Source organism: Zophobas morio, unplaced genomic scaffold, assembly GCF_036711695.1.
Source record: "Zophobas morio isolate AGI-343-1 ecotype UQ-CSIRO unplaced genomic scaffold, CSIRO_AGI_Zmor_V1 ptg000108l, whole genome shotgun sequence".
Classification (NCBI taxonomy): Eukaryota; Metazoa; Arthropoda; class Insecta; order Coleoptera; family Tenebrionidae; genus Zophobas; species Zophobas morio.
Genome location: NW_026972213.1, coordinates 5,931,988 through 5,955,279, shown reverse-complemented (window position 1 = coordinate 5,955,279; position 23,292 = coordinate 5,931,988). Strand labels below are relative to the sequence as shown.

The 23,292-nt window shown below is 32.7% G+C and overlaps 2 protein-coding genes across 2 annotated transcripts; both read left to right on the top strand.

The window, feature by feature from the left end:
• The first annotated feature begins 3,980 nt into the window (after nucleotides 1–3,980).
• LOC135144604 (alpha-N-acetylgalactosaminidase-like) lies at nucleotides 3,981–6,166 on the top strand. The gene is made up of 10 exons (XM_064076631.1): nucleotides 3,981–4,118; nucleotides 4,213–4,371; nucleotides 4,622–4,796; nucleotides 4,850–5,024; nucleotides 5,076–5,161; nucleotides 5,214–5,375; nucleotides 5,424–5,621; nucleotides 5,670–5,834; nucleotides 5,892–5,964; nucleotides 6,035–6,166. Exons 2-10 carry the CDS (start codon nucleotides 4,214–4,216, stop codon nucleotides 6,121–6,123), a joined length of 1,281 nt encoding a protein of 426 aa, XP_063932701.1. The 5' UTR covers nucleotides 3,981–4,118; nucleotide 4,213; the 3' UTR covers nucleotides 6,124–6,166.
• Nucleotides 6,167–11,513: 5,347 nt separating this feature from the next.
• LOC135144618 (alpha-N-acetylgalactosaminidase-like) lies at nucleotides 11,514–21,845 on the top strand. The gene is made up of 9 exons (XM_064076649.1): nucleotides 11,514–11,604; nucleotides 19,747–19,908; nucleotides 19,968–20,142; nucleotides 20,195–20,458; nucleotides 20,515–20,676; nucleotides 20,723–20,920; nucleotides 20,971–21,138; nucleotides 21,193–21,265; nucleotides 21,675–21,845. The coding sequence occupies exons 1-9, from the start codon at nucleotides 11,576–11,578 to the stop codon at nucleotides 21,710–21,712; spliced, it is 1,269 nt and encodes a 422-aa protein (XP_063932719.1). The 5' UTR covers nucleotides 11,514–11,575; the 3' UTR covers nucleotides 21,713–21,845.
• The last annotated feature ends 1,447 nt before the right edge of the window (nucleotides 21,846–23,292 follow it).

Genomic DNA, 23,292 nt, shown 5'->3' with positions numbered 1-23,292 from the left:
ATATAGCGCATTAGCGCGAGTGATACTGATCTCACGAGCCTGCTTATAACGGCATTTTACTCACGTATGATATATGACGTTTTATCTTACAGCAGCAGCTTTTGCCTAAAAGTAAGAGAATGATGATTTGATTTTTTTTTATTTAAATATTTTTTTCTCTCCATGGGTTTCTTACAAATTATTCTATTAGCAGAGGGCGGCAAACTTGGAGTCACGAACTGTGCGGACCACTACATGTATACACATGACCAGCGCGGCACGGTGTCGATCAATTCGTCAGCCGACTACACTGCATTTAGATCGCAGTTTTATCGCTTGTTTTTCAGGTACATACAATACGCACCTGTAGATAGGCGTCGAGTACTCCTTGCACATCAAGCGCTTGGAAGTGCCACAGTCGGCGCAGTATCTTATACTATTAAACGAGCAAAGTTTGTATATATATATCTATATATATATATAATGGGTTTCTCGAAAACGGCTCTAACGATTTCGATGAAATTTACAGGTTGGGGGTTTCTTGGGCCAAGAAATCGATTCATCATAGTTTTAACTTCTGAAAATTACAGCTTCATGCATTTTCAGCAATTTTCAGGCAGTGAATTATATTTGTTGCTAGGCAACATCAGATGACACTACACGAACACGAGATTGTTTTATAAGAGAAGTTTGGGTGACAGTCTGACAGTACGTTTGACGTACCTTTTTATCTTCAATTGTACGTACCGAAACATACTCCACTGTATAGAGGACGTTGAAATTCACTTCCTGAGGTGAGAAAATTTACCGAAAACTAAACAGTGAGCGGATAAAAGGCACACGAAAATGTGTTGAATTGAGATTATTTTGTCAAGCATTCATTTCAGAGGTTCCACGGTCGGAGTCAATGTGTGATCGTTTTCCGGGATGGAACCGTGTTATTTGAGTTTTTGGGCTCAACGTTTCGGACAGTTTCGTAAGTGGCATCTTCGGGAGCAGGGTTGAGATTGAGAAATTAGGAATAACGCAAAAGAGCACGGTAGCTCAGTATGTTAACCACACCAGAGGCGAAACTCTTCTGGCAGTAAGAATGTAGTTGTGACCTTTTTCTAAAGTCGAGAGAGAGAACTAGGAAAAAAAAGAACGACAGAGAGAAAACTTGGGTAACAAATGAGATGTCAAACAATAATTCCAGTTTTCTGTTCTTTAATCTCTACATGTCACTTATCAGTGTTTAAAACAAAGACTGCTTATGGAATTTCTTTTTTAATGTGTATTTTTAAGTAGCGCGTGTACTTCAAAATGCATACTATACGCATATTTATCTGTCCTAATCTGATCTAATACTACCAAACGAGCCGAGTGAAGCTCGGTCAACCAGATATTTTATTTGTAAAATAGCAAATTAGCAACAAAATGTTTGACATTTTAGTTTCTTTTTATTTATATATATCTGTGTGGAGGTTTTTTAGTATACTTTTCATTTTTACTAATCTTATTTTGATTTTTTTATTCCATTTTTAATAGAAGCAGCATTTTATATTATTTTTATAATATTTAACATTGCACAAAGTTGTGAAAATTCATCGAAAACTATAGTTTATTTGCACTCTGAAATTTTAAAGTTGCATGATGCTTTATCAAAATTTCAAAGTATTGTGACCCAATTTAAAAGGCTTCCAGGTGAATTTGGGAAGAAGTTAAAAATGAAAGTAGAATCTGTTTTTAGTAGCACTCCCGATTTAAACACTTTTCATCAGTTTTGCGACGGCATGACAGAGCCAAACATTAGAACAAAATACATATGAAAATTTGCTCCCATTTTTTAATTACGGTCCCATAACCAATTGTGACGTGGATCGTTCATGTTCTCAATTGAAAGACTTATTAACCCCCAAAAGAACACGTTTTACAGAGGAAAATCTCGAGCGAGCGCTACACCTTGAGCGCGCTGTGAAAACTGTACGGCTATGGATTAAAACGGCTTCCCCGTTCTTTGCTTATTAGATAGGTACATAAACACAAGAAAATGGGCAGTATCTCTGTTTAGGAGTATGTATATTCCATCAAAACTAGTTTGTCTTCGGTAAAATAACAAAGTAATAGTTAATTAAGTGTATGTCACGGGAGCAAAGTGAAACATTTCCTCCCGCGGATTTAGGTTGACTCCCGACGCGTAACGGAGGGCTTAAGAATCCGAATAATTTTTTCTAGAAACAAACGTTTAAAATCAATTTTATGAAAGTTTAAATGAAAAACTATTACCGCAATAAACTAAGTGATAGCTTCTATGGCAATTTTCAAACAAATAAAAAATTAATCGCATTTGAACAAAGCGTCTCGTGAATTGTAGTTTTGTGTTCCTAAAAACGCATCAATTTTGGAAAAAATGAGGGATTTGGATGAAAGTAATGGTTCAGATAATAATTGTACCCCTCCAGACGTTCTAGAAGTAGCAAGTTTATAAATTTATAAACGTTATTGTTGATAAAAATATACTTTACCTCCCGGCTGGAGCCAAAATAGTTTACCTTCCGCCGGGATGCCCTTAAATGAGGGGAGAAAATCACATTCTCTATATAGTGAGTAGAAAATAGCTATTTATGGTATAAGTGAATAAAAACGAATTTTATCCAACGAAAAAACAGTTTAGCACACGAGGCGAAGCCGAGTGTGATAATGTTTTTGAATGGATAAAATTCGTTTATTCACGTGTATCATACAAGATTTTTTCCAATTTCGCAAAATTAAAAAAAATATTGTTTAGGTACTCCATTTACATAGATATTAGTCGTACTATTACTAATATGATGAACATTTAAAGAAGGTAAATTGTCTAAGTTGCCTGTACTTTCGTCACAGTCAAATTCAAAGGATGTTCCTGGCCTTTCATTAGGATAGTTTTACACGAGGTGGACCATCAAGCGATGCAAATTTTAGTTGAATATGTTTACCTGCACATCCATAGCAACCTAAATTTCAATGGTAGTGCGAATTTTTACTTTGTTCGTGTTGTCAATGACAGTGCGACTTAAAGTGTTGCTATGAACATTTTATTCATCCTTTCGATTAAACTATTGTTTTAATAGTTAGATTTAACATTCAAAATGAACCTTTTATTAGTAGAAATTGGAAAAAATATTTTTTACAGCAGTTTGCTAAAATTTTACGAATTATAAAATGTTTTACTATATACATATATTGTTACGAAATGAGCCCATACACCGCCCCGGTACGACGCCTATGCGTCTTTTAGTATGTACGCGTTGCTTCTCGTATGTTGTCTGATTCAATGGCCGCTCGGATGCAAGCGGATGTCGCGACGGGCCCAGAAGAAGTCGCGAATACCCAATTCGAGAAAGAGCTGGATCGCCGAAATAAGGATTTAAATAGACGGCACCTTCGGGAATGATAACATTTTAACCTCGGTTTTAACTATACATTTTTACATATGCTAAGTTTTATTTGTAGCTGTGTGGCAAAAGGAGAGAGGAAAAAAGCTTTGAACTCTTTTTAAAGATTATATGTAGAAAAGTATCTTAAATAAAATAATATCCATTTATTTTCGATTTACTTATTTCATACATTAAATTAATTCGCTCTATACCATAATAATGGGTATAAATGAACATCGAGCTACACTGTCTTAATCAGCGAACTCATTCACTAGCGGAGTTCGCATCTTTCACAATATGTTTTAAACACAATGTCGAAATCTACATCTGCATCTGCGGGTATGTTTTCAGGCTTAATTTGAATTAAATTTTTAATCATTCGTTGTCTGGATTTGCCATTCTTTCTGAAAAAAAAACATTTTGTAAATTTTTCACTAATGACTTATATCATACGTAGATTATATACAACACTGATGTAATTAACTAAAACAAATTTGTTACTCAAACATTAAACAAATATTTAACTTTACCGCTCTTGATAACTCAATCTATGGTACTTATGTTATCTATTATACGGATCTCTGTTGATGATAAGCTAAATAAAAGTCAAAAATTAAACAAAGTTGTGTTAAAATCGATAAGTTTATCCACAAGCACAGATTAAAATTGCTTTGAAAAAATTAGTATCATTTAACACGAGAAATATCGGAGCATATTTGGAGTGGAGCCAATCCTTAACAGCAGGTGAGTATTCAATTTAAAATATATATATTTCATATTTTTCAATTTATTTAAGCAATTTTTTATTTAATTTGTACAATTTTCTAAATATTTTCAGAATGTATACGAAAATATTATCCATATTCTTACTTTACACATTCACCTCAGTTCATGCCCTGGATAATGGCTTAGCTTTAACACCCCCTCTAGGATGGATGTCTTGGCAAAGATTTAGGTGCATCACTGACTGTGTTAACTATCCCGACGACTGTATCAGGTACTTTACTGTTAAAAACGCATTTTAACCTCGGTTTTAACCATACATTTTTACATATTAATAATTTTTTTCAACATCGTTTAAAAAAGTTCATTTTTCGATCGTGATTTTACATTGTCTTTACCAATTATTAAAAAATTGTTGGAAAAATGCTGTTTACTACAGGTGAGGAAAGTTTCATAAGAAAAGAGTCACTTTCTCCACTTGTCAAACATTTCCATTTATTTTATTATCTTGACTTAAAACTTAGCGATCAGCTGTTCCGTGATACCGCCGATCGAATGGCAGAAGATGGCTACTTAGAAGCTGGTTATGAATATTTGATTATTGATGACTGCTGGTTGGCCAATGAAAGAGACAGCGACGGTCGTCTTCAACCTAACGCAGACAGATTTCCAAATGGAATTAAAGATCTCGCCGACTATGTAATCATCGAATCAAGTTTCTAAATTTAAATATATTGTTTAAATAATTATAGATCCATTCCAAAGGATTAAAGTTTGGAATTTACGAAGATATCGGTACCAATACCTGTGCCGGTTATCCAGGAATCGACGGACAATATGAAATTGACGCCAATACTTTTGCAGAATGGGGCGTGGACTATATCAAAGTAGATGGATGCTACGAAGATACTGCAGGAATGGAAGACAGTAAGTTACCAACCAACAAAAGAGAAATCATTTTCTAGAGTGTGTTTTTAGAATATGCACAATTTGGGGCTTATCTGAATCAAACTGAACGACCAATTGTTTATTCTTGTAGTTTTCCTGCCTACAAAGGACTGGAAGTAAAGCGTTGATTTTTTGGAAAATATAAGAATTATGTTTTTGTTGTTGTAGGCCAACTACACTGCTGCAGTTGAACTTTGCAATCTTTGGAGAAATTATGGCGACATTCAAGACTCGTGGGATGACGTGAAAAACATCGCTAATTGGTTTGCCACTAACCAAGGTTTTCTGAACAAATTTTCAGGACCTGGGCATTGGAACGACCCCGATATGGTAAACAAGACGAAGTTCAAAAACAGCCAATTCTATTTGTTATTCTAGTTGATAGTTGGAGATTATGGTCTAAGCTATGACGAAAGCATTGCTCAAATGACCATTTGGACTGTTATGGCCGCACCCTTACTCATGTCGGTGGATTTAAGAAAAATAGAGCCAGAATTCAGAGACATTCTTCAAAATCCTGATGCTCTTAGTATTAACCAGGACCCCTTAGGTATTCCAGGACTCTTAGCTTGGAACGTAAATTGTCCCAAAATCTTTTGATTCTAATTAACCATGTGATTTCAGAATGGAAACGTTCGCATTTGGACCAAACCTATTCTTCCTCAAGTTGATGATAAAGATTCGTACGCTTTTGGTATCGTTAATTATGCGAATGGTGGTGGCCCTCATGTGGTCGAGTTCACTCTTGACGAGTTCGGCTTAGATAATGCAGATGGATATACGATAAAAGTAATTCTTATCTAATCTTTTCCAACAACTGTTATTTATATGCTATTTATTTGGCAGAATGTTTTTGAACCAAGTGACCCCGTTACGGTATCTGTTACTGAACCTATTCAAATTTCGGTTAATCCTTCAGGTAGGATTTTGATAAATTCTTTGGTTTATCTGCATTGGAGCAGTTGCTGTAATACGATTTTATTTTTCAGGTGCTGCTCTCCTTCAGGTTAACCCAGTAGCTCCAAGCTATGCCAGTTCTTTGTTAAGAAAAATGAAATATTTGCCAAGTATATATTAAAAATAAATGTATAAAAACATTAAAAATATATAAGAAATTGCAACTTTAGCACTTTTATTTTTTAACAGGAGAAAACTGACAATCAACAAATTTACTCACCCTGTATAAATAACCTGGTTCAACTTTTAATGCGTAGGTCGAGACAAACTGACCAAGAAGTTTATGGAACATTCCAAATCTCCATTTGTGGAGTTACGAATTTTGAAATGTGAACATTTTTACATTAAAATTCAAGTACCTTAAAAAATATTGATCACAAAACTTTTGTGGCATGCATTTTTTTTTTCTATAAGAAATGTATATCTGTCAAAATATTTACATACCTATGGAAAGTAGTTCATTTACAGTAAAGTACAACAAAATACCAGTGTGATCGAAAATATTTAGTGAACTGGATGGAGCCCTAAATGAGTTGTCTTAGATTGTTCATTTTTGTCTTAATAATTTACAGTAAATTATTAAAACATAAACATAACCTTTTTCCAACGTGAGAACACGTTGTGTGTGTATTAAATTTAGTTCTTTAATTTTTTGTTTTATTTCATGCAACATTTTTTGACCAACAAACTAACATTTATTTAAAATAAAATAAAAATATAGTTAAATTTTGTTTAGACAATAACTAAAAAATACACAAAGGATAATATTTGATATTTTATTTTTTCGAAAAAATTTACAGTCCAATATTTTAAATATTTGAACGACTTTTATTATATCGGTGAACTTTTCTGTCAAACCCCAATAACTTAAAAACGAAAGCTTAATCAAGAGTTATTGACTGCACTTTTGGCTGTGAAGTTGATCAGTGATTATAATTTATACATTACTATTATTAATTAAAGATAATTTCGCAACGGAGCAATCCATTAACAGGGAAAGTATAACAAGTAAATACACATACTTTAAAGTACTCAGATTAGACGATATCGACTAGATATTTTGTTTAACTTTGACATCTGAATCAAATAAAAAGAAATGAAAGAAATTACAGACCTAAATATTGTAAAATGAAAATAAAAACAAAGGGATAAGAAAAAAACACGTCTTAGCAGAAACAAATAAATTAATTAAATTAATTTTTAAATTATATTCCGTATTCAATATGTTTAATAATATTTTGAAATTTATCATTAAAACATATATACAAAAACTTATCGCAACAAATTTTACGAAAAAAATTGGTCTAAAGAGTTTAGACAGTACTTCCCTCGCTGTCGGAAACGTGACGACTGCATTTCTATTATGTTTTTTTTTCGCAGTAGATTTCGTTATTTTTTTTGAGTCACCCTGTATATGCAAATCCAAAAACTATGAATGGAATGATAAATCACAAGAAAAGACTCATCATATTTTGTATATTTTAGATAGGATTTATTTAGCAAAATTTTGTGGTGACGTCATAAATTTTTTAGGGGGGATGAGCAAATACACTTTGATCAAAAACTTACCATGCTTATGATAACTTTAAAACATCTTCAAGATTTCAAAGCATTCGGTTTTGTAGTTCCTGAGTAAATTAATAAAATAAATTTACGCATTCATTAATTTTTTTGAGTCACCCTGCATATGCAAATCCAAAAAATAGGAATGGAGTGATAAATTACAAGTACAGACTCATCATATTTTGTACAGTTTAGATAGGATTTATTCGGCAAACTTTCGAGCTGACGTCATCAATTTTTTGATGGGGATAAGCAAAAATATTTTGACTAAACATTTATTATGCTCTTTATAACCTTAAAACATCAGCAAGATTTCAAAGCATTCGGTTTTGTAGTTCCTGATTAACTCAATAAAATAAATTCACGCATTTATAAATTTTTTTGAGTCACCCTGTATATGGAAATCGAAAAAATTTGAATGGAATGATAAATGACAAGAAGAGACTCACCATATTTTGTACATTTTAGATAGGATTTATTCGGCAAAATTTTGTGGTGACGTCATAAATTTTTTAGGGAGGATGAGCCAATACATTTTGATCAAAAACTTACCATGCTTATGATAACTTTAAAACACCTTCAAGATTTGAAAGCATTCGGTTTTGCAGTTCCTGAGTAAATCAGTAAAATAAATTTACGCATTCATTAATTCTTTTGGGTCACCCTGTATATGCAAATCCAAAAAATATGAATGGAGTGATAGATCACAAGTACAGACTCATCATATTTTGCACATTTTAGGTATGATTTATTCGGCAAACTTTTGAGCTGACGTCATCAAATTTTTGGAGGGGATAAGCAAATATATTTTGACTAAACATTTATTATGCTCTTTATAATCTTAAAACATCTGCAAGATTTCAGAGCATTAGGTTTCGTAGTTCCTGATTAAATTAATAAAATATATTTACGCATTCATTAATTTTTTTGAGTCACCCTGTATATGCAAATCCAAAAAATATGAATGGAGTGATAAATCACAAGTACAGACTCATCATATTTTATACATTTTAGATATGATTTAATCGGCAAACTTTTGAGCTGACGTCATCAATTTTTTGGAGGGGATAAGCAAATATTTTTTGACTAAAGATTTATGATGCTCTTTATAGCGTTAAAACATCTACAACATTTCAAAGCATTCGGGTTAGCAGATTCGAAATTAAATTTCTAAATGTTGTTTTATAATTTTAATTTTTTTTCCAAAAATCTGGACGTTTCGGGTGAAAACTCAATTCGGAGTTATAAACTACATGTGTTATTTTATACAATTTAAAACCCATTTACTATGTACAATTTTGAAGTGACTTCATCGCATTAGTGGTGAGGATGATTAGACAAATTTTTGTTAGCGTTTTACCATCTACATGATATTCCTAATATAAGTACAACATTTCACAACAATCGGTCCAATACTTTCGGAGATTATCTGTCTAATAAAAATCCGGGACGGCAGACAGACGGACAGACGGACAGACGGACAGACAGACGGAAATGGCAGACCTATTTCTTCGTCTTCTAGGGGTCATGAAAGATCGAGAAAACGTAAAAGTAGAGAGTCGGCCGACGGACTCGATTACAATACTTCCTTTGCTGACGCTCGGGAAGTAAAAATGGGAGTTCTCTCCAAATGCTAGTACTTTTACTTATTAAACAACAGTTAATTAAGCTCCTTTCATTTATTGATTTATTTTAGTAAAGTGTTATATTTTATTATATGTTTTAACACAAAATTTCTGATACATTGATATGTATCAGCTGATGCTTCAAAGTTTAATATGTATTTGAGGTTCAAAATTTTTCCACAGTTGCCGCATACTTGAAGACCATTATTTTCAAAGGTGAACCTGTTGAGAGTGAAGAAGTTCATTGTTGTTTTTAACCAAAAACTCTAAACCAATGTTCGAAATCGATCTTCAATCAAACTGATAAGTGATAACATTCAATAACCAATATGTTCAAGATTTTATCTGAAGATCTTGTTTTTGAATCGTATCGGTTCTTCATACGATACAATTTAAAGTATTAAAAACAAATATTATCTTTTCGTAAGTAGACTTTTTGTCAACTATTGTGAAGTAAAAGCACAAACACTTAAAAGAGATAGCAACAAAAAAAATAGGTTTCACAACTATCCAAAAAAAATATGTACAAAACATATATCTACCTGTCATTTTTTAAGCGTACTGTACAGCCCAAAATATTGTACACATAAGGTACGAGACAAAAAATTATCACGGTGCAATTTTTTAAGAATTTTTTATTATCTAGACCTTTGACTAAATAATACACCCAGTAGAAGTTAATTTAATATACAAAAATGCTTTTTTTCAGTGATATTTTTGTATCATATAATTTCTGATCTGTGAAAACTCAATTGTGTCAAGAAATTTTGAGACAAAAAATTATCACGCATCACTTTTTGTAGGTATAAGAATTAATTAGAAAAACGTAGTATGCGTAATTTTTGTTTATTTGTATGATATGCAATTGTTTGTTAGAACTGATAAAGTGTCGAAATATAATAGGCTGAGCTACAATAATTGTCTTTCGCTATGGGAAAGAAAACGATCTAACAGAACGTGAAAAAAAAACAGATTGAGGCATACTATGACCAAGGTTTGACTTTTACGGAAATAGGATGAAAGATTGGAAGAGGTCGGACCACAGTCTCCAAGTTTGTAAGAAAGAAATACAGCGAAAATGGACGACAAAATTGTGGAAGAAAAGAAAAACTCACTGCACGTGCCAAAAGATCCATTGTGACTCCGGGTATAAAGGATAACATGTCATCCCAAATGATAAAGACGACCCTAGGACTTCCTGTTCACAAAAGAACAGTTTTGCGAGTACTGGCTAATGACAAAAATGTTAAATATGCCAAATATAAGAAACAACCAATGTTAACAAAAGAACATATTCAAAAACGTCGTGAATAAGCCATAGAAATGGAGACGAAAAATGAAGAATGGTTCCAGATAGTTTTTTCAGATGAAAAGAAATTTAATCTTGATGGTCCTGATGGTTTTAGATATTTTGGCACGATTTACGGAAAGAACCAAAGTATTTGTCAAAACGAGTTCAAGGAGGTGGCAATGTTATGGTCTGGGGTGCCTTTAGTAGCTTAGGAAATAATAACTTAGCATTTATTTCAAATCGAATGGACTCTCTGAATTACCAAGATGTGTTGGAATGTTGGAAATGCACCTCAAACCAACTTTGAACCTATTTCAAGACAGCAAAGTGATTTTTCAGCAAGATAATGCGTCGATTCATGTGTCTAATTCATCGAAAACGTGGTTTCAACGACAAAATATAGCTTTGCTATAATAGCCTGCGAAAAGCCTACATCTCAACCCTATTGAGAATGTATGGAATTCTCTTGTACGAGATGTTTATAAAGATGGGAAGCAGTACGCAACAGTTAATGAATCGAAAGATGGTATCTTGACGGCTTGGGAGAATTTGGACGTCAATTACTTCATCCATTTGGTCAATTCTATAAAGCAACGCGTCTACAATCTCATAGAAGCAGGTGGAAAATACATTGGGTATTAAATTAGTTTTCATTTAGTTAGCTAGTTATTTTTAAGCGTGATAATAATTTGTCACAATAAGTCTGTTAACAAAATTACATATTTTCAATAAATTTCGTTCAGTTTTGTGTTTTTTGTGAAAATGTTTTATTAAATTAATTAAAAATGGGATTGCTCAATCAACCACGTATCTTCACTTTCTTTTAATACATTTAGGCAAAAATTCTGCACCGTGATAATTTTTTGACTCGTACCTTATATTGAATATTCATTAAATTGTTTAAAAAAACATGTTTCTATGAAATCAAAAATTTGTAGATACCTAGAAAAGTAGCCAGTGTGTACCTATAACTATTTTTATATAATTTGAATACAAAATCAAATGCCATAGACATTTAATTGATAATAATCTAATCACTATCGATAAGTTTCAGCGAGAAACTGCAGTGATTCCATTTCTAGTGTTGTTGTTTAATGTGTAGATCATACCTACATAATTACCGGTAAGTGTCATCTAGTTGATGTTTTTTTTTTACAGTTATCATATTTAAATTACGTAGTTTTGTTAATTATTTGCTCAGGTTGTTGCTGTCATACATTAGGATTCCGAAATGTATTTATTCATTATTATTATTGTGATTTACATAGAATTATAAGCATTTTTTTATTTGTTTATAGAAATTATTTCAAAATTTAACACGCCTATCTATGCCGGCTAAGATTATAAATCTGCTAAATACTTGTGTGCTTCCTCATCATCTAACAGACAAATTGTATCCTTGACGTCGAGGTATAAACAAATTATTGTAGTTCATCATAATTACAAATTATTTTGTGAAAGTGTATAACTGTTTTGTTATTGAAGTATATAACATAAACATCAATGTTTTATTACGAGACTGCATGCAGAATTAAGATTTAATACGAGTTGATTTTAACGCATTTGCGTCAGTAGCTCCAAACTTTGATAACAATCACGAACAATGTGCAAGCTATTTTTGCTATAAAAGTGGACAGTCAAATGATACTTTATTTTATACTTTCGCAAATGGTGTTTTATACGAACCTTACAAACAAGTTTTAAATAGAGTTGCAACTTTGTCGTCTAGTTTACTTTTTGATATTGAGAATAATGCTGTGGAATGCTACAATTCTGTCGTTAATAAATTTGTGGGAGGAAAAAGAATAAGTTTTTCTGCACGAGGATCGTATCAAGGGCGATGCTTTGCTGTGGCAATAAGCTATAATAATAAGGGTACATTCCTAATTCCGTTATTCAAACAAAATTTTGGGGAGGCCAATGATGTTAGTATACGAAGGCGTTTGCGAAAAAAAATTGAAAAAAATAAAAACGATTAATAAAACTAAAACCTCTATTAAAAAATTGCGTACCCGAAGTGCGGATTCCGGCAAAAATAATATCGTCGACGATGAACAAACGAAAATTGCGGATATATTACCTGAAGTGTATGAAAGAAAAAAATCGGATTTATTAATAAAGCTGTCACAGAGTAACGTAAACGCTACTGAAAACGGTACTTGTGGTCAGCGAATGTGTAGTGAATGGAGTAAAGAAAGGACAAAATGAGAGACGGAATTAACACCGCAAATACCGTTAAAAGTATTGTGCATTCTGATAAAACTTTAATGAAAAAATTGCCCAAGTCTATACAATTTGGTACTGACAATGAAGAAAAGGCCAAAGAAAAATTTGAAGTTCTAACGAATTTGAAAGAAATTTTTAGGAGTTTCTCCAGATGAGTTAATAAATTCTAATTCAATTACAGAGATTAATAAATGTTCATATGCGGCTTAAAGTACAAAAATTAAAGAAGCTATTTAAAACAAAATCATTAATTATTGTTCAATAAATGCAGATAATACAATTAGTTTGAACCCTAACAACTATATGTATCAGGTATAACAGGGTCCACTGCATATAACTAAAAGAAAATGGTGTTATTTTATCATGTACACTAACGTAGATTTAGAATATTTTTGATTGAAAAAGATGATGACTTCTGGAATAAACATATGGTAAATGCGTTAGAAAATTTTTATTTAAATGCCATGCTACCAGAAATTGTTGAGTCGTGGTGGAGTCGAAATCAGCAACTCCGCAATATATTGAAAAAAAAAATTGTACACAAATGTTAAGTTTTTTTTGGCAATAAGTGTAAAATGTTGAATTTTATACTTTGAAGGGGCCTTTGCTTTTTTATTATTATTTTTATTTTATTAATATGATCTTATTGATGAAGATATTTTCCTGTGATTGTTTAATACTTAAATATAGTGTATAGAAGCAGAGATGTCAGCACTCTGTTTTCCAAACTTACAAAACGCAAACCGATCACACCTTTTTGCTATTTATAAATTTCTGCTTAAAAATTCTTTGGTATCATAAAATCTATCTCTGCCTTTCATACTGTCGGAGCCAACGTACCTATACTCAATATTGATTCTACGACAACTGGTCGCAAAAAACTGATCGCGTGATAATTGATCGTAAACAACTCGTCGCAGAACAATTGGTCGCACGCAACAATTGATCGCGGCGACAATTGATCGTAGCGACAATTTATCGCACGTAAAGTTCATAGGGAAGTATTTTCTTTTATTAAAACTAAATATTTTGTATTCTGAATTTTAAGTTGCAATAAATTTAGTAATCAGGTAAGGTGTAAATATTGAATTAAAAACAATTTGAATATAGATAAGTGACGAAGTTTGTAGTTGCACTTTGAAAATTAAAAAATACGAGCGTAAACACCTTGTTACATAAGATTTTTTATTAATAAATTGTCATTTTGGTCTTTTTTTTAAGAGATTGTTACTATTTATGTCGTTGCTTATTTTACCTATTATATTACTTCATTATAATAAATACTCAACATACAAAAAGTGTTTATTGTTCTTAACTAGATTTATTATACAATTATTTAAAAAATCATATTTTTAACAACCTTTAAATTTTAACACATTTTGATACAGAATTGTCTCTATTGTCTATTCTTGTCTTTATACATATCACCAAACAATAAAATTTATGAACTAATAATACATCTAGAGTATCCATATGTAGCGAATGTAAATTCCACTGGACGGATATAATACTTATTGTAATTTCTTGTAAATTGCAACAGATCTTTTATAGGGTTTGAGAAAGGTTTACGTGTATTGTAAATATATACATATTGCAAAAACTTTTGTTAGAGCGTCAAGAATAATTTTGTGTTACCGGGAAATCTAAGAAATGTAAGTACTTATGCAACTAAAAACTTACTTTTTAATTATTATTATGTGACTAGTATTGTACTGAAGAAAAATTCAGTTGTACCATATGTGGGTGTAAAAAATACATATACAGGGCTAGTCACGCGAAAATTACTTCTGAAAATTATTTTTACGCAACCCAAAATACGAATACCGTGTACCACTTGATACTAACTGAATTTAAAATGAAATGCTTAATCCATGATTGCCTTGAGTTTGACAATGTCATTTTGACAATTCTGTAAAAAGAGGTTACGCGAGTGTTCATGGTGGTACCGCAGCTAGTTGGAGATCTCCGCTGCCGCCGCTAATAAGTTTGTCAGGGCGTACTTCGAGTGCTCTTGATCTTTTGCAACCGATTAATCACAAGAAAGTTATTTCTAAAAATTCTTTTGACGATAGATATTTCTGTGACGTGTAAAACAGCTCTTAGATCTAAAGAAAAGGAAGAAATAATTGGTTCGCAGTTTTCCATGAATGACCCTGCTACGGGCTGCTACCTGATTTTATTCTTCTCCGCACTTTGCATCCTACAAAAATTTACAACATGGGCTGGAGAAGATTAAAGCCGCAGTTTACATCTGTCCACCTACATCCGGCAGATTAGGCAAATAATTCTGAGTGAATAGTCGGTCTTCCGAGTGAAATGCCCCTCAATAAACTTTTCTAAATTATCAAGTTTTTATCTAAATGTATCAGATAATTTTTATGATATAATTTTACTGACGGAGACGTGGCTTAATGATAGTATAGCAGATAATGAAATTTTTCCTCCCAGTTATCGTATTTTCCGTTCAGATAGGAAATACGATACATTAAATGTTTCTAGAGGAGGTGGTGTTTTAATAGCCGTTAATTCATCTATAAGGGCTGTAAAATTAGATCTAAGTAATATAAATTTAACGTCACTGCTATCGGTCGACTTAATTGGCATCAAACTTTATTTTCAAAAATGCATTCTTCAATTCTCTTACTCTATATTCCCCCTGCCTTATCTACCAATGAATATTCTCTGCTATTTGAAACTCTATGCCAATGTAATTATTTGTATGACTCCAATGTATTTATTGCTGGAGATTTTAATTTACCTCTGCATACAGCAGTTTTAGTAACTCTGTGGATTTAGCACCATCTGTCAAACACCTTTCGGATTTCCTCACGTTTCTTTTTTTACATCAGTGTAATAATATTACAAATAATCTTAATCGGATTCTTGACCTCGTAATTTCTAATGAGTGTATTACCATCTCTAAGGCAAATGAACCTCTAGTAAGAGAAGACTTACACCATCTGTCCTTAACTTGGACATATAATCTGAACATTTCAAAATCACCTACAGAATTAAGCCTTGATACAATTTTTTGTTTCAATTTTCGTAAAGCTAATTTTCAGTAACTATACAGTGAGCTGTTGCTTTCTGACTGGAATTTTTTACTCAGATATCATGATGCTAATTCAGCTTGTCAGGGATTCTATGAATTCCTATTTTCAATTTTGGAGCGTTTTGTGCCCAGAACCAAACCCCGTTCCTTAAAATATCCTGTCTGGTTTTCAGCAAAGATTATTAAGTTAATTAAGAAGAAGGATTCATTATGGAAGAAATTAGGATTACTTAGCGATCGTGAGGAATTTACACAATTCAGGAAGCTTGTCAAGAAAGAAATTCGAGTATCCTATGGAAATTTTGTGGCTCAAGCTGAATCAAACATAAAATCGAACCCAAAAGAATTTTGGAAATTTGTGAAGTTAAAGAAAGGGAACTCCGGTGTCCCTTGCAATATGACTTACCTGAATGAAACAGTCTTTGGAGATAATCAAATTGTGCATTCATTTGCTAATTATTTTAAATCAACTTTTCAACCATCGAGTATTTTTGGCCCAGTTAACAACGGGAACTCTATGTCTTACAATAACTTTTCTGTCACTGAAATATCTGAAGACGAAGTGTTCTTAAAAATAAGAAACTTAAAATCCAATAACACTGCGGGTCCCGATTCCATTCCTGCATTTTTGATCAAAGATTGCGCCGGAATTTTTTCTAAACCACTAACATACCTCTACAACATAATACTGTCAACACAAACTTTTCCTGGTCAGTGGAAAGTATCCAAAATTTTCCCCCTCTTTAAAAAAGATGACAAGTCGGTCATAGAGAACTACCGTCCTATTTCTCTTCTGAATAAGATCTTTGAATCTCTTTTGCATGACACTATCTATTACCAGATTACACATCATTTAAGTGATGCCCAACATGGATTCGTTCAAAGCCGCTCCACAGTTACGAATTTAATGGCCATATCTCAAGATCTCGCTAGCAATTTAGACAATGGCTGTCAAACTGATGTTGTGTACACAAATTTTTCAAAAGCACTTGATCGATTGGACCACGGTATTTTGCTGCGAAAACTCTTAGAATTCGGTTTTTCTGAAAAATTATATTTACTTTTCACTAGTTACATTACTGAACGTAACTACTTTGTTGAATGTTGTGGCTTTCGTTCATCCAATTTCACTGCTACCTCAGGCGTCCCTCAAGGCTCCGTTCTTGGGCCCCTAATTTTCATATTTTCATAAATGACATTGCCAATGATATCAGATCTTCTGTTCTTCTGTATGCTGACTAAATGAAACTATATCGTCGTATTTCGCATTACTAGCATCCAAGACTGTCTAGTTTTGCAATCGAACCTAGATAAGGTACATTCGTGGTGTTCAAAGAATCTTCTTCAATTAAACTATAAGAAGTGTTACCTTTTATCGTTCACCTTAATAAGAGTTTTGATAGACTTTGACTACACCCTCAATAACAACATTATTTTGCGACAATCTCAGGTAAAGGATCTGGGCGTTATTTTTGATAAAAATCTGTCTTTCACAAATCATGTTAATACTATTATATCGGAAGCACTAAAAATGTTTGGTTTTATAGTTAGGAATTGTACTGATGTAAAAAGTGAAACGCCAGTTAAATTGCTCTATTATTCTCTGGTTAGGAGCAAACTTGAGTATGCGGCAGTTGTGAGGTATCCACATTACAGTACATATATCATGGAAATAGAAAGAGTTCAAAGAAGATTTCTAAAGCATTTAAATTTTAAGATGTTTCTATATATATCCACAAGAAGAGTTGCTCTCGAAGTTTTCCATGTTAAGCATTGCCGATGGAATAAACACTGCTTATGTGCGGTTTTTTGTAAAACTGATTAATAATTACATCAGCTGTCCATATTTGTTAAGCTTATTTAATTTTAGTTGTTCAACGGTTATGGTTAGAAGGCGGAATATTTTATACAACAGCAAAGCTAGGACCAATCTCATGAAATACTCTCCTATTAACAACATTTGTAATGCTGTAAACAACTTTCATAATATATATGATATATTTACCTCCTCCAGTATGAGTATATTCTTTGCTCCATGACCAAAACTAATCTTTTTACGATCTTGTTTACACAAATGGCGTAAAAGTGGAGATTGGTATGCAGGTACTTAGCAAAGGGAATGAGATAAATTATTCATTCTTTCGTATCTACAAGCGCCTCATTAACAGTGTGAGCGTTCAAAAAAGTTCTGAATGAAAAAACATCTTTGGTTTTATCATGGATTAAAGATAATCCAGAACTAATTTGTAGTGACCAAAAAATTGTCTGCAAAGAATGCAGTAAACTCAGCTGCAGTAATTAATTGTTAATATATAAATTCAAATTTCTTTGCACCAAATTTATTAAAAAAATATATATATATTTAAGTTTTTAAAATATCAAACGTAATGAAAATAATACTTTTTCACTTAAAACTGTAACGAGGGTTTTTTCACGATTTCATTGATTATGATAAATCTATAAATTTTTAATTTGACAGTTGTAATAATTTAAAAGCCATTTTTTATTTAAAAAAATGACGTGTGTAACACGTTTTGAAAGCTATTTTTTTCACTCGTTTAATTGACAAACTTTAAACTTGTGAGAAAAAAAGCATGAATCGCTTACTTGAGTGTCTAATTAATAAGACGAATAATCTAAATGAACATTACAGTAGCATACCGACGAAATATGTGTCAGCATTAAAAAAAATATTTTACAATATTTTCACTTTTTTGCACTTTGGTTTAGTCGGAAATGCGCCTAATAATAGTTACTGTTTTTATGGAACTCGTATGTATTTATTTTGACACTTTTTTAGAAATAATGAACTTTTTGAGAATATAGCACTTTATTTTATTTTCCTCATTCATAACAATTACTCCTACTTATTTTCTCTATAAACGCTATCACTTTTCGCCTGCGATCAATTGTCGCATGCGACCAGTTGTACTTGCTACGAATTGTGTTGCGATGAATTGTGACTGCGACCAGTTGTCGTTACGAGCAGTTGTCGCTGCGACCAATTGCGCTGCGAACAGTTGTTTGCGATCAAAATTGTCGCGCGACGAATTGACGCGGTACCCACAATATTCGGCGCCGCATTAAAAAACCGACCGCGTCAGCCAGTTTGTATGTACCCGTTTCCATTTGTGCAGTACAAGTACTCCTCTCTTAGGAACTGTAGTAATTTATAGCTGCAATTTTATTTGCTTTACTGTACATATTGTCATAGACATATCCTACATCCCTAATATAGCTTGAATAAATGTATTCCAATAATAAAATTCCATTTAATTAATATCATTCATTTAATTAAAAGGGGGAATCAAATCAAAACAACAACGTAGAAATGTCATCATATTTCTGTAAAAATTTTACTCGCCTTTATCCTTCATAATGCTATTGTCAGGTACTTCAAAAGGTGGTCAAATAAAAGCTTAAGATATTTAAAAGGTCCTCTATTGTGTGGACCATAAATTACAGCTTACGGCCTCAGCTAATATTTTGGGTTGCCTAACTTACCAAAATTTGCCCCAAATGTTTTGCAGTTTTTTTACAATAACTAAAAGAAGTAAAATGTTAACAGAAAACGAAAAATGGCGCTTAAAGTAGAAAAAAATTCTCCATCACCTCGATATTTTTTAAAAGCACACCAAGTTATAGTTTTCGCTAAAAATCCGCTCGGGTTTTACGCACTTTATTTTTTATTTTAAAAACCGCTACGTTTTTTAAAAAATACAAGACTCTTCCTTAAAGATTTTTATGTCATGTTTTGCCTTATTTTGGCCTCTTTTAATGACTGTGTGGAGGAGCCTTGACAACTGTATAACTTCAATCTTAGTGTCAAGAACCCATATCAAAATATTAGAGTTTAATATTAGAACTTTGTAATGTTAATTACTAATAATTAAAAAAGCTAAATAGGTACGAGCTTTTGTCATGTAGTCCTGGGATCGTATATAAAAAGCATAAAAATAATAATAATAATAATAATATTTTTTGCAGCAATATGTTGTTACTGACTTTCCTTATTCCGTCACTCTTTGTGCTCCTACCAACAGATGCACTGGATAATGGTCTAGCTTTAACTCCACCAATGGGCTGGTTGCACTGGCAAAGATTTAGATGTGTTACAGATTGTGTACAATTTCCAGACGACTGCATTAGGTTTTTGATTATTATAACCCAAACTCCAACAATAACATACTCAAAACATATACTTTTAGTGAAAAACTCTTCCAAGTGATGGCCGATCGTATGGCTGAAGATGGCTATCTGGAAGCTGGCTACGAGTACGTCATAATGGACGATTGTTGGTTATCTTCAGAAAGAGACAGTGATGGTCGACTTCAAGCAGACCCAGACAGATTCCCCAGCGGAATTAAAGCCCTTGCAGATTATGTAAGTACAGAAAATAGAAAACTATAGAATTAAAACAAGTATCTTGAGCCAGGTCCATGACAAGGGTCTCAAATTAGGAATATACGAAGACTATGGAACGAATACTTGCGCCGGATATCCAGGAAGTCTGGACCATTTAGAAATCGATGCTAACACTTTTGCAGAATGGGGAATCGACTATTTGAAATTCGACGGGTGTAACGTTGTCGCTGATGAAGCCATGGAGCAGGGCCACTTGGAAATGGCTTCGTACCTGAATCAAACTGGAAGACCGATTGTATTTTCCTGCGAATTTCCGCTATATAGAGGAGACGCAGTATGCCTTTTGTGCGGAATACTTTACACTGACTTATTTAATAATGTATGTTTTAGGCTAATTACTCAGTTGCTATTGAAGCTTGTAATCTCTGGAGAAACTATCACGATATTGAAGATTCTTGGGACAGCCTAACCAGTATCGTTAATTACTTTAAGGACAACCAAGAGAAATTTGCTTCAGTTGCAGGGCCGGGACACTGGAATGACCCTGATATGGTAATTATACAAACACAAAAGGTCAATCATAGCATGTTATTTTCAGCTGCTCATTGGCAATTACGGGCTTAGCTATGAACAGAGCAAAGCACAGATGACAATTTGGACTATTCTGGCCTCACCTTTACTCATGTCTGTGGATCTGCGTACTATAAAACCAGAATTTAGAGACATTCTTTTGAATCCACACGCTTTAAATATTAGTCAAGATCCTCTAGGTCTTCAAGGGCACGTGCATAAAACCGTAAATCAAAGATGTTTGTCAAAGTATCATTGACTTTAACATTGTTATAGATTGACAATATTGACGTGTGGATGAGAAGAATTTCACCAGTGGCAGGCGAGCAGTTTTCACTAGCCGTCGGTTTTGTCAGTAATAGAAAGGATGGTTATCCGTACCGACTAGAATTTACATTGGAATCATTGTTGGACTTGGAGTATCCTGGAGCTTATGTACTGATGGTGAGTGCGTGTTTTTGTGTGCACATTTCCGTACAATAAGATGTTGATTTACAGGATGTCTTTGGAGACACAGAAGATATTCTTGTAAGAAGTATTGACACTCTTGAAGTCAGAGTTAAGCCCACAGGTAAGGAATTTTATTTTGATTTGGAAATTAGATCAATTTATCATAAAAGAACTACCTACAATTTTTATTTTTCACTAATTAAATTCTTAAGTATGTGAGTAGGTCGCTTTTAAAATGTCATCTGTTGTTCAGATTTATATCTTACAGTTTAAATCTTTATAATCGAAAAAATCTACGGTTTTAATTATATTTTTTGTTACACCAACAAATGCTCAAATATAAACCAATGAGTACTTGATTCTGACTACAACGACTTTAAAGTCTTTAAATGAATCACTCGATCATCGTCAAGTGAATGTCAGATATAAACAGTTTTCTTCTTCTTCTTATGAATAATATTTTAGGAATTATATGCTTCAGTATATTTTTATTCTTATCTTTTCTAATGTTAATTTATAATTTTTTGCAGGTGCTGTTTTGTGGCATTTGGTTCTACAATCCTTCTGAAAAATGCAAAGTATTTTTGGCAATGAATTTTTGTGGTACCTGGATAATGAATGAAAAACTAAATAAAAATTACTATTTCCAAAAAGTTTAAACAACATAACTGTTTATTCCCAAATAAAACTCTAATGTATTAGTTGTATTTTAATGGTGGCCCAGTATTCAATGTTGTTCATAATTAAAAACATTCAAAAAGTATTTTTAAGTACAAAATAAAAGATATCTTGTACTGCATTGCTTACGTTTTTGTAGTCGCTTCAAAGTGTGCATCAGTGGCATGCGATAAAAAGAAATTTCCTCAATGCCGGTGTTTGTAGTTTCACGCATATTAGACATATCAAATGGAATAGCTTCATGCATAGCGAGTTTTAGTAGTTTCCTAGTAAAGCCCGAATTCCATTGAGGCAACACTGAACGACATGTTTCTTGATACTTGTTGCCTAGTGTTGCCTGTTGTAGGCGTGCGACAATGTGGCACAAAATTTCAATTAATGTCGCTGTGGGTTCCTTCTATGGAAAGATTGTGTGTAGCATGCATCAATGCCGCATACTACATGTTGCCTCAGTGGAATTCCGCCTTAATAATTTAATCAACCAACTAAAAGACAATGCGCAGTAATCGTGACATCACCAGATATAGCAACTGAAAAAATCTATGCATCAATTCTTGGTTCATACTTTTGGCGCAAGCTATTTATATTCATCTTTAAAAGGGAAAATTTCATTTTGAAAAACCATTTGTTGACGCCTTCCCTATACACTAAAACCACCGCAACCTTTGTATAACTGAACTATGAATAATTGTAACTTATTACACCATCTGTCAGGTGTAATAAGTATGATAATACCCTCAACCCCATTGTGTGAATTTTTGTGAGGATATTTTAAAACAATGAACTAAGGAACATGTTGGGTCTATTGAAGAACTAACCTTATGTCATTCCATCATTTCGTCTGAATATTTTAGGTCTTTAAAGTTTCTCGAAAACACCACGGGACACGAACGTTTTGCGATCAGAGGCGCTTTACTCTTTTGAAAACCTATTGTTTAGAAGCAAAAAATTGAAAGGTTTTATGAAGACATTAAGCTGTAGAAGGTACCGACCTCTAACGTAAATTACGTAATAAAGCTATGATTGTTACCTTCTGATTCTGAACACGTTCAGAAGCCAACATAGCTTTATTACATTTATACACTTGAACCATAATGTATCTAAATCTAAAACGTATTTGATGGATGATGAGCGATGAAAAATGTTTTACTTTGAAATTGTAAAGAATATAATTGTACACATGGACATGACTGTTTGAGAAAAGAGATTTAATTTTGGCGAAACAGATTGTCTAACTAATACTAAAGTATGTTTAATTTACCACCTGAATTATATGGCTGAATAATGGGTTAGCCATGTAAATGTCGAGGTGTAATCATTTTAATCAGGGTTCGACTTGCTGTAATTCGTTGTTGATATTCTTTTCAACTTCTCATGTAGATGTTTTTACTGTCTTATTTTCAAAATAGTTGTTTGACTGAGCTTCATTTTTGTGAACACGAATATAAAAAGCTGCTTGAAATTATCTAA

Bases quoted from the DNA above. Each gene is read 5' to 3' on its own strand.
- LOC135144618 (XM_064076649.1), top strand. From the start codon at position 11,576: ATGTGTAGATCATACCTACATAATTACCG. The intron at 19,909-19,967 runs GTTTTTGATTAT...ATATACTTTTAG, and splicing joins TTTCCAGACGACTGCATTAG to TGAAAAACTCTTCCAAGTGA. The intron at 20,459-20,514 runs GTATGCCTTTTG...TGTATGTTTTAG, and splicing joins CGCTATATAGAGGAGACGCA to GCTAATTACTCAGTTGCTAT.
- LOC135144604 (XM_064076631.1), top strand. From the start codon at position 4,214: ATGTATACGAAAATATTATCCATATTCTTACTTTACACATTCACCTCA. The intron at 4,372-4,621 runs GTACTTTACTGT...CTTAAAACTTAG, and splicing joins TATCCCGACGACTGTATCAG to CGATCAGCTGTTCCGTGATA. The intron at 5,622-5,669 runs GTAAATTGTCCC...ATGTGATTTCAG, and splicing joins CAGGACTCTTAGCTTGGAAC to AATGGAAACGTTCGCATTTG.